General features: G+C 32.5%; 2 protein-coding genes across 2 annotated transcripts in view; both read right to left on the reverse strand.

Moving 5' to 3' along the window:
* Positions 1-7,452: 7,452 nt before the first annotated feature.
* LOC132186345 (ribulose bisphosphate carboxylase/oxygenase activase 1, chloroplastic-like) lies at positions 7,453-11,398 on the reverse strand. Its single transcript, XM_059600273.1, has 4 exons — positions 11,294-11,398; positions 9,350-9,405; positions 8,606-8,698; positions 7,453-7,781 (listed from the first exon to the last, which is right to left on the reverse strand). The coding sequence occupies exons 1-4, from the start codon at positions 11,358-11,360 to the stop codon at positions 7,674-7,676; spliced, it is 324 nt and encodes a 107-aa protein (XP_059456256.1). The 5' UTR covers positions 11,361-11,398; the 3' UTR covers positions 7,453-7,673.
* The window catches only part of LOC132186493 (uncharacterized), a 3,832-nt gene continuing 3,252 nt past the window's right edge, over positions 11,392-11,971 (reverse strand). The window contains exon 2 of the mRNA XM_059600471.1: positions 11,392-11,400. Coding sequence (XP_059456454.1) covers positions 11,392-11,400 — 9 coding nt within the window. The remainder of the gene's footprint in view (positions 11,401-11,971) is intronic.

Here is an 11,971-nt window from a genome sequence, read left to right on the forward strand (position 1 = left end):
GAATTTAACGAAAAGAAGGGTAGGGGTAGGATAAGGATAGCAATTTATATGTTTGCGTGGTTAATAATTCAATAATAAATATTAAAAAAATATTATGAGGTCTATTTGTCCAAGTAAATGGACATGTTGTCTAAAATTTACTTGGGCGTAAGAGTTCTATATTAATTTTTTCATATTTGTTGTACAAATTATTAATGATTTTGACAAAGTGAAATAGGAAAATAAGACAAGGTAGTTAGTGTCGTCAGTTCAGAGGCATCGGCAAAAGAGGTGGGCTGAGAAGGCGGGATGGACAGAAGCATTGTTGCTAATAATTAAAAGTGTGAGGCAGACGTTACAAGTCTAAATTTTTTTACTGTTGTATGACAGTTCTATGTCGACTATAATATCAATTTATAAGAAAATATAGTAAAATCTACGTTATTTCAAGCATTTTTCTTAAGAAATAAGGACAACTCAAATTCAATCAAAATACTAAATAAGTCAAATATATTATTTAAAAAAGAAAAAGAAAAAAAGTCACGAAGAGGTGAGTCAAAGATTAGTTGGATAATAATACAACTCAGAACCGACTTGAGCCCATATTTTGTATAGTCTAGACTGCTAAGATAACAAATAAATAATATAAATATAAAACATATTTAGTGCCATTTTAAAGAATTTGAACACCAAATGTCTTTTAAGTCTTCAACTGAAAGTTTGTCCATAAAAATAAAAAAAAAATTGTCAAAATTTTTGATAGAGCAGTGTAACGCCACACGTAGCGGAAGACTAAAGTAACTAATCAAAGAGTAGCATCTTTGATTATATAAGAAGAAGCGTCTTCATCTTCTATCCAAAAGATAAAACAAGCCCGTAGGCTAAAAGAAAAATAAAACTTTGCAGAGTATTTGAGAGTGAATTCTCTGATTTGATAATAATTCAAAATGAGTTTTTTCTTTTACATAATAAGTTAGCCTATTTATAAAAGAGAAATACTTGTAGAGAAATTAAATCTAATCATAATAGAGAAAGTAAATCTAATCTTAGTAAGAAAGTAAACATAATCCTAGTAACAATAGTAACCCTAATCATAATAAGAAAAATAAAATAATTAAAGCAAATCTAACCCTATTAAGGAAATAACGTCTTAATAAAATAAAAATAAAATCATAATATAAAAATTGACAATCAGTAAGAATCGTGACAATCTTTCCTTTTGTACATTCATTATCTGAGAACGGCTAAAATTATGATCAAGCGGCGATGCTCCAATATTATTTTTGATATTTTCTTTATTTTTATTTTTACCAAAGTAAATATCATCCCACATCACAACGTCACACGAAATTGATGTGGTAAAGTTTAGTAGTCATTGAATATTTCTTTTACCAATCAACAATGGCCGCCAAGAGTTACTTAATTTTACCATGTCAACTTTATAAAATACTCAATAATTGGGCTTTAGATGTTTTTTGTTGATATCTAATAAAATATTAAACAATTTACTAGTGAGGTGTCCGTCAAATTTAGTCTAGGGGCGTCAAAGATTAGTTAAGTAATAAATAAATGAATAAAATACTAATTAAAACCAAGTTTTTCATTTCTTTGAATAGAAAAAATTACTTTTTTATTTTTATTTATTCCCCGATGATGATTTGGATGAATCCTATACCACATTCTTCAAAGATATTTAGATCACATTCTTGAAAGATCTTTTTTTTTTTTTTTGTTTGTTCTTGCGGCCAATTCTCCGTATTAGCTTAGGCATGTTTTCTCTCTTGACTCTTCCAACATACGAAACCCCAAAAGTATATATAATAATATAAATCAAATGCAATAGTATATATCTTGTCGCCACCGACAGTTCTTCAGTGCGTGGATCATTCAGCTGCAATATTATTGTATATATATATATACCTCACACACACCTATAATATTTAATTAAAATATAAAGTAAATTGTAAAGTTAATATTTTTTAATTCAAGAATTATTTAAAAATTTTAAATTAATAAAAAATAATTTATTTAATTATTTAATTAATACTTACCAAAAACTTACAAATTGAACAGGGAAAAAAAAAAAAAAACGTCTTCCAGTTTATCTTATTTGAAAGACCTCATCACGTAAAAATCATTCAATTTACTTAAAGAAGTTAAATTATTCAGTTTTAATCAAATTATTTAAAGAAAACAAAATACATATAATTATCTCATGAACACTTAATTAGGTCTCTCATAAAATAATTATAATTAGTTGGGCAATTGATTATTGTGTTTTACTTAGAATTTAAAAAATCACGTCAAAAACTAAAAATTAAATTTGATTATTACTGATATGACTTTATAACATGGATCATCACGTTAAATTTTAAAATAATTATAATAAAAATTATAAAATGTCGAATAATTTGTAGCCAAGAAAAAGATTTCCTCAACTCGTGCGAGTTTCGTCAACTTCAACTAAATAAAAAGTTGGGTGAGTGCGGTTCTTTTTAAGCATTTGTTTAAGTCTTGAAGCCTCCACACCTAATTAATCCTAACAAACATCATTTTTGGAGCGACAGGAGGCTGGATTTTTTTATTATTAGTCCTACGTGGGCCATTTCTCCTAACCACCTAAATCTTAATCTCATAAATATGATTTTATTAATTGTTCAATTAGCCGTAATTAATTTATAGTGGATAATCAGATCATACATTCAATGCTTAGACTTTTTTCTAATTTAAAGATTAAGATTTTGTTTTGTTACATTTAAATTTTACTAATTTAATTTGGACAATAAAATAGATATCTCCAACATTGGTCTGGATGAGCCTTAAAACCCAACATTTACAACACCCAATCAAAAGCTTACACATCAGCAAAAACAAAAAAAAAATGCACAAACTCAAGAAGAAACACAATACACTGGATTTTTTCTTTCTTCTTCTCTCTTCTTCACCTGATCTTCTTCTCTCTTTCTTTGATTCACCGAAAATTTTCTTTCCTCCTCTTTCTCTTCCACTTTCTCTCTTCTTCTCTTTCTCTCCCACCATGGGTCACCTCTCTCCGGGGTCGGTTTCCGGCCTTTAGGGTGATAAAATCCCTAAAGGGTTAACCTTCAATTTCTAAATTTTAGTTTTGAATCCAAAATCGAGTTTTGAGGCATTAAAAACAGATTTTGAGTCATTAGAAACAGATATTGGGCATTAAAAACCGGTTTTGAGGCGGATTTTGGGCGAATTTGAGGCGGGTCAAACCCGTGGGTCATGCCCCACGCCGTGGATCTCAGCGTCGGGGTGTGGGTCTTCTTGGGTTTGCCGGGTATTTCTCATTTTGATTTGGTGTGGGTGAGCTCATTTTCATTTTTTTGCATGTTTGTTGTTTGTTAAATGAATGATGTGGCAAATGGTGATTGGGTGATGTAAAAGGAGTGGTTTAAAGAGCAACCAAACTATAAGGGCTTTCAAGATTCTTTTATTATTAGTCCTACCTGGGCCATTTCTCCTAACCACCTTAATCTTAATCTCATAAGTATGATTTTATTAATTGTTCATTTAGCTGTAACTAATATATAGTGGATAACCAAATCATACGTTCAATGCTTAAACTTTTTTCTAATTTAAAGATTAAGATTTAGTTTTGTTACATTTAAATTTTATTAATTTAATTTGGACCATAAAATAGATATCTCCATTTCGCTTGAAATGAGATCATGATCCCTGACAATAATACTAATTAATACTAATAATGATGAAAAGTAAAAAGATATTCTTATAAAGATATAATATTCTTTCTTTGGAACATGATAAGACCCACAAAAGGTTCCACCAATTCTCCTCTCATGGTAATGGTATAGAGGAATTGAAAATTAATGCGGAAATAACATCATGCGACGATAATGATGACGTTAATAATAATAGGTTAATAATGTATTAATCCGACAGTAAACTGATTGTACCGGTCTATCAAGTAATCAACCTATTCTAACTGATTTATAGGCATTAGTGGGAGATATTCTTTGTTTGCATCTCGATTTGTTCGGATTAGGAAGTTATAATCCAATTCTGGGTATTAAATAAATGAGGTTACTTTTCCAATATAGTGCTAAATATAGAGCAGTCTTCAAGCCTGTCTTGTTTCAAAAAAAAAAAAAAGGTTTCATGTTAATTATAGTATTATACCTATTCATGTGATCATTATGGGTGGCAAAGACTAGCTTAATTAAATAAACTATATTCATAATTTAAGCTATATATATATATATATATTAGGGACATTCATGAGGTAAAGGATCCTAATCCCTATTGCGTGGGACAAGGATCCTCGTTTGAACGGGCGGGGATCCAATTAGTTTTATTTATAAGGGTAAAATTGACATTTCATATTGTTGGACAATTTTTCTCTTCAAATAAAACTAACTTAAACCGGAGGGGGTCCAAATTCTATTACGTGAGTGATATTTCTAACAAAATAAGAATAAATATACATATAAATAAGTTATAGCATGTTAGAATAAATGTTTAAATTCATCATTTCCTACAAGCTTTTAAGATAAGCATTAACATATTAATTAGTTAGTTAATATCTTAAGTAAATTTGTAATTCTAGCATTTTAAAAAGAAAAGCATCAACTAGATCATAACAACAGTCAACGGCAGTTTCGACACCAACAACAATAGCACTTAGTTGACTACATGACAGACATGTCGTGGGAGGAAGTGTAAAGATTATTCTCTCAACTTTGCAGAAAGTTGAAGTGAAGGGGTTGCTCAATTTCTTCATCATAATCAACTTTCCCCGTTGGGATTATTCTTGGACTGAATAATGTCAACACAACGAGATGGTATATCAGCAGGCCCATACCACAATTGAGCATAATGAAAAGAGCACCTTTGGTGAAAAAAAGAAAAAACATAAAGAGTCATAGCATTAAAGATAGTGTGTGCGCTTGTAAAGGAATGCCATTTCCGCCTATCATATTGCTTTGAATAACAACACAATGAAACATAATTTGATCCGCTCGAAGCATATTTTGAGATAGAGATTTTCAGTAATTTTATTGTTTAAATTGTTAGTAATTTGGACAGTAAGTATTAGAGTGCTTTTATATTTGAACATGTGAGTTCTATAAAAACTCTTTCATATTTGTTAGCAATCCGAACAGCAAATTGTTGGAGATTCGGATCCCACCAAACGAGTGCATGTACCTTATTCAAGACACAATGACATGATGTTTCAGTGATCACAAATGTAGAATATCTTGCAACCTACGTGTCGAAATGATGAGCACCCTTCTTTATCTCACATCCATGCTTTTGTCTTAAAACCAAATAGACAAGATAAGAACTGTAAGTAAGTGCTTATCCTTCTTATTGTAGCATTTGCAAGCAACTAGTCCTCATATTCCATTCCACTGCACTAATCAAGAGCCTCCTGCAATGGGAAAGTTACTTTCACTGAAACTTTTGAAAGGCATGACTGGTTTAGATGCTATAGTTTGGATTAGTGAGAGTAGGAAACAATCCCATGTTTAAAGTTAAGCATTGGATTCCATGAAATGTGGATTATCTGGTTTATTCTCACCACTAAAAATTGTTCAAAAGAATATCATGAACAACACCACCATTCCCCTCTGTAAGATTTTTATTTTATTATTTATTATTTATTTTTTATGTCAAACATATATATGAGAATATGGATGATTAGGAGTTACGTCATTCTTGACAAAGCAACAACATAAAATAGATTTGGGTTCAAATGATTTTGAAAACAGAACTTGTAGAAGTTACAAATTTCAAAATCCATCATTAAGAACAGGGCAGGATTTGATTAGAGGTACAAATTTCAAATTCCATCAAGATGGTGGGGAGTTTTAAACTCAGTTCTATAACAGGTTAAGTCAGTGGAAAAAAACCTTAACATATTAAATACATAAGAGCACTGTTCACTTGGGAAAAAAACCTAAACTTGTACGGACACTTGTTAGCATTTAGATTGCCACTTGTCACAATTCTAAACTATTCTCTTAAAACTTCTACTTTTATATATAATATATGATTCGTTGGATACAATACAAGACATCCACAAGTAAATACAATTTTTATTCTTTTGGCGAGAGGGAGTGGGAAGAATTAGGAAAGTAATATGAGTGAAAAATCTTATGGTTGTTGAGAATTTGCATTGGCAATAGTAGTGGTGATGTAGTTGATCATACAATCAAATTCTCGGACACCCTCAAAATAAGTGACGATAGTCAAAGACTTGCTGACGGGAGAACTATTCGATACTTTAAGCCAACAAAGGAAACTGCATAATGTTCAAAAGGAGGGCAAGGGTTTTCATATGAGTTTGGGGGTACCTAGAATGCTAATATGACCTTGTCTTATATAGAGGGTGAGTTTTGGGTCTTGGAAGGATTATGAAATATTTGAATTTTAGTTGGATTGAAATCACGACCTAGTTATCCACAGTGCGACAATCACTACATTCTTTTAGCGGGAGTTGCTGTCTTTATTTGAGTAGCGGTTATGCTATGGCTTGTCAAGCTATCCGGGATTCCCCTTCTAGGCAAATTCAATCGTCTATTCTTTGTTATGTTCCTTTGTGTTGGCTTTCGTTGTATGGTTGAGACTTGTGGTTCAAGCTTTATCATCCAGACCTGAAACCTAGGCTCCCAAATCCGTTTTTCCGACTTGGATTTGTCGAGCTTATCTGTGGTCTATCAAATAGCAACTGTCAAAGAAAGATTGATGGATTCCTTTCTATTTGTCCGTTGACAAATGCAAACACATTTACTCTCGTATTTGATAAGTACTTCGTATATCACTCATTTTGACATCATCATCTATGTTTGAAAGTGTACTTACTTATTGAAGGAGACTCGTAACAATAAAACAAAAGGCAGTGACAATACAAAAAAAACGTCAATTTTGATGCTTGTAGTGTGATTTAGGCTCCGCAAAATGACATGGTATAGTTGGTATAAACATCATATCATTTTTTATTTATTTGTTATAGGTGTTTTCATTTCATATAAACGCCCCCATTCCATTCTTCTGTCTTGTCACAGAATCTTTGTCGCATTATGGGGGTGTTGTTGATTCGTCATAATCATAGTCGACCTTGGAGCCACTTGTAATTGTCTTCAACCGATGCATAGTGAGGGTGAGGAAGAGCTTGGGTCAATGAAGGTGTCCCCATTGTCGTCCAATCGTCGTGGGGGGAGTGCAATCGTGCACTTCTCTCTTCAACTCGTTTATGTTTCTTCTAGAAGTCCATTACAATTTAAAAAATAGAACTTGGGTGAGCCACCAATTTCGTCTGGAAATAGTAGCCATGGTTCAATATGATGGGTGGGGCAACAAAACATTTTGCCATTCCATTATAACTCCAGTAAGATGGTCTAGCCGAGATAGGGTGCATTTCTGATTTTGTGTTGTATGGATTTACATGTAACGATATTAAAAACGAATCATAGAGGAAAGAAAAAAGAATATTCAACATTTTTTTTTTTTTTTTTAACTTATTGCCTAAATCTATAGGATTACCTATCTTCCCACAGTTTCTGACATGCTCAAACTTGTTTGACACAAGCTTAACTTTTTCCTGTAGAGGGATCTCAGTATAAACCAATGAAGGGTAACCAATCAATAACGTTGTACTCATAGAATAATAACATAACAGAAGACGTTCAATAAAGCTCTACTTTCTAATCATCAATGTTCTTCATGTATTCCTTGGAGAGTTTACTCTCCATTACCAGCTGCTGTTCTTTGAGCAGCGAGCACCCTGATTCAAGTAAAGCCTCCGGCGTTTGCTGTACAAACACATTGATGTCACCCAACTCATATACAAATTTTAGATATATCATATGATATTTGGAATAACAACACCACCAACAAAAAAATAAAATAAAAAATAATGAAGCTGAGTGCTAACAATAGAAACTACATAAATAACAATACCAGGAGAGAAACGGAGAAATACCAGTGAAAGGATGATATCAATAATACAGCAGTGTGGCTCTGGTTACTACTACTACTTTTTGAAGTTCTACAGAATTTCATTATATCATTTACTTATCGGATATTGTCGAAGGAAGCTCAGTTTTGTTGGGGGGGTGGGGTGGGGAGGGTGCACGTCATCGTGGTTCCGCCCAGGGCATTTAGGCTGTCCGTTCACAATATATACATGAATAGAAGCTTACAGTAACATGATGGCAATAACAATTATTATGGTTCTGTGTACCTTACAAGATAAGTAATATCGCAAACAGTTTCCTTCTATCACCAAAACCCTTTTCTAACATCAATCTAGTATCAAGCAGAACAATTTCCCTAAACATTTTAGTAAGTTTAAGGTAGATAGCAACAAATAACCCTTATATAAATATATACTATTTTCTTATATTCCTTTATAATAATTCTATGGAGAAAGATATACGGGTAAAATTTATAGGGCTCTACAATATGTACGATTTGCCTTTTAATATTCAGTTTTGACGGGAAGAGAATGAAGTCATTGCTCAATAAACCAAATTAATAAATTAACTGATCAACTAGAACTTGATTGATACTACAAGGATTTCTGGAAAAAGAGCGGATTTGGATAGAAAATAGTAGTGATATGATAATTACTCACCTTTGGGGGAGTGAATACAGGAAGCTTTTCATTCTTTTTTCGTCTAAGCAATTTGTCCCCAAGTTTTTCAACACCTCCAATATCATCGATCCACTAAAATGTAAAAGCAGTAAATAAAAACTGTACATAAATTTAACAATTTTCAAAAGAAAAATATTTATGCCTGTCTAGGTAATTATTCATACTTGAAGCCTTAAGTATGGACTAAATTAATAATATAGTGGCAGGATTTGCCACACAACAGCAGGAAAGAGCCAACAATTAACTACTTCCGAAAGACAAAGAAAATTAGCTAACCATATCCCAGAGAAAATTTTATCAAGTGCCATTCATGCAGGAGGTCAAGTCAACTGTAAGACCACAAAATATTGTGTATACCAGGGAACCAAAAAGGAATTTATTTTCAAGATTAAGAAGATTCATAAGTGAGTCAGCACAAGCCTCATTGTGAAAGAAGATATGAAGCATGGCATGGCACTTCCAGATTTAGCTGCAAGGAGACAAATAACTGCCTAGCATTTCTAATCAAATCAATCGTATCTTGTTATAAGTCATAGTCAAGGATATCAAACTGTTAGAAATTTATCCAAAAACAAAAAATAATAATAATGGAATTCAATAGGTGGAAAAGCTATAGAAATTTACAATCTTTGTGCAAGAGAATAGATGAGAAAACCCGAAAAAAAAAAAAAATCCCACAGTTTGCAAAAGTCTTTTCACAATTCAAAGGAGGATGTCATATACCTTTGAGATTGACTTATCATATGTTCGAGACCTAAGAGCTCCATAAAAATCCAAAGCTGCCCAATCATCAAAGTGAATGCGTCAATTAATAAACTAAACTAACAGAAATGGATATACACTTTAACTCTCACTCAGCAAGGTAAAACAAGGAACATGACTGTTGAGAACAATGAAAAAAAAAAAGCCCAAATATTTGTACAAGGACTTCAGCGCAATACATGAAAAACAGCCCAAACAGAACAACAATGTGCCAACATATCTGTTAGCTTAAAAACACAAGAAAAAGAAATCTTAGTGAGATCATAAACTGAGAGTTTGTTAAAGAGAAAAGAATTTAGAATTTATAACCATCATAATCCATGGAAATGGGCAAAGATGTAAGAGGAACCTATACAAAGGAACTTGATGCCAAAACAACAGCAAGGATAAGAAGAAGCAAACAAGCTTGCAACACCTGGCAGTTCTGAAATTGCTTTTGGAAGTTGCTATTTCTGAATAGAAACAGTAAAATTAGTTTAAGTGTATACTTCATCTCAATACTGGATTACTCTATCATATTAAACAGCTTTTTTTTTTTTTTTTTGATAAGTAATATTAAACAGCTTTTCATCTCAATTATGGAGGGTTTTCCACTTAAAATCCCTATTGCACATCTCCCTATGTATGTTTTTTCTGCTTCCTGTTTAAGGTGTGAGCATAAAGAATCATAGAGTGTATATTGTAGCTCAGTGCTACATATATGCATACATCTATAACATAATGTGTGTACACACATTTATATATTATCATGAAACCATACCCCAGATCGAAATGACCAAGACAATCATGAAAAAAAGGTAGGCAAGCAGATGTGTATAAGCATAGCTGCCAGCGTCCATGCTATCAGCTTTAGCTTTTTTATTTTTATTTTTTCAAAATTTTTAGGAAAGGACAGATCTAAAGGATTAGAGTCTCAAAACCATTACAAATGCTAGATTAAAGCAGTGATGTAATGGGTGTTGATATGATTGGTGGCTAAGAGATATGAACATTCTGATCGCCAGTGTTGATGACAGTAATGATTGAAGAGGATGATGAATCTGGCTTCATTTGAATGAGGATAGTGAAGCAAGATCGATGAGATCAACAAATCAAGGGGTTAGACAGATGAGATTAATGTGTTGAATGAAAAGTGGCACAAAGAATGAGATGTTGCTGGTAGATGAGAAGTGGAAGGAAGAAAGCTTCTGCAAAATTATGAGGATACACCTATCAAAGTTGTAGGTAGTTAAGATAATAAGGTTATTTTTGTTTTTGTCCAATAAAAGTAGGGACATTGTTATCCTCAACATAAAGGTGGAGGCAAAGCACCAAAAGAACAAGGAAGTAAAATTCCTACAAGCAGGCCACAAAATTAAGCTTGATGGACCAAAATGAAAGAAAGGATTAAGGGCCAGTGGTATTCAATATATTTAAATGTTCCCCAAGTAAAAACCGTGTTGATTTGATTAAATGCACATTTAAGTACGTGAGCAAACATAAAACCTTTAGACCCTTAGATATCCTTCTACCTTTTTCTCTCGAAATAACTTGCATAACAGAAAAAAATGAGAAGGGAAAGTATAACCAAGTGTCATGATTCAGACCATCAAAGAAGAACTACCACAGAGAAACCTCAAAACCTGTAAAAATGTAGAAAGTAGAGGACTAGAATAATAAAATTTGACTGGAACTCACAACTTAATGTTTTATAAGAAGAATCACACAACTGATGACAATGATGAAATGGTACTTGCTCTAATCTGGAAAACCTATGCAAGCATATTGCGTATATTGGTAAGATACAATAATAACATCCAAAGTTATTGTCATAGGGTTACCTTCAAATTTCAATGACTTCCACGCACTACAGAAGTTACAGAAAAGTAAACAAATCAGAAAGTACATGAAAAACAGAGTATTTACCTTGATTAGGAAATTTGTCCACTATTCTTATAACATCATCCCTAGAAATGCCATCTTTCTCATACATTTGATAAACAATATTGACGATATCTTCATGATTAGGCTGCCTGTTTCACAAGCAATATTTCAGAAAAGGGTTGGATGACATAGCTCTGTTACTTCCACAATGAATCAGATTTCTAAAAATCACAATGTACACATTGCCAATAGTTGATACCGCATGGTTAAAAAAACATATCACAATGTACACATTGCTAACAGTTGATACCACATGGTTTAAAAAAAACATAGTAGGTAAAAACATGACAGAACAAAGCAAAGAGCGTCCTTTGGTTAGTTTCTTGGAAGGTTTTAGCTGGCAAAACTTGGGGAGTATGAGGGATAGGTATAGAAGCTAGAACAATTGATTTGGATTGGAATAGGTTTAATCACAATGAATTTTTATGGTAGAGAAGAGTGGTCAAAGTTACAGAATTAGGGTTTAAAGGATGATAAAGTTGTTAGAAATTAAAGAGGACGAAGGAGAAGAAGACGAGTTTCTAGGCTTCAAACACAAATTTCACAAATTTCCTAGCATCACACCCAGGTTTTCCTCGGTATCATACCACATTAGATTTACATCACACAAACCTCAAAGGGCATATTTGCTTGAAATTTCTCAAAGCTATTTGTGAACAG

Source organism: Corylus avellana, chromosome ca7, assembly GCF_901000735.1.
Source record: "Corylus avellana chromosome ca7, CavTom2PMs-1.0".
Lineage (NCBI taxonomy): Eukaryota > Viridiplantae > Streptophyta > Magnoliopsida > Fagales > Betulaceae > Corylus > Corylus avellana.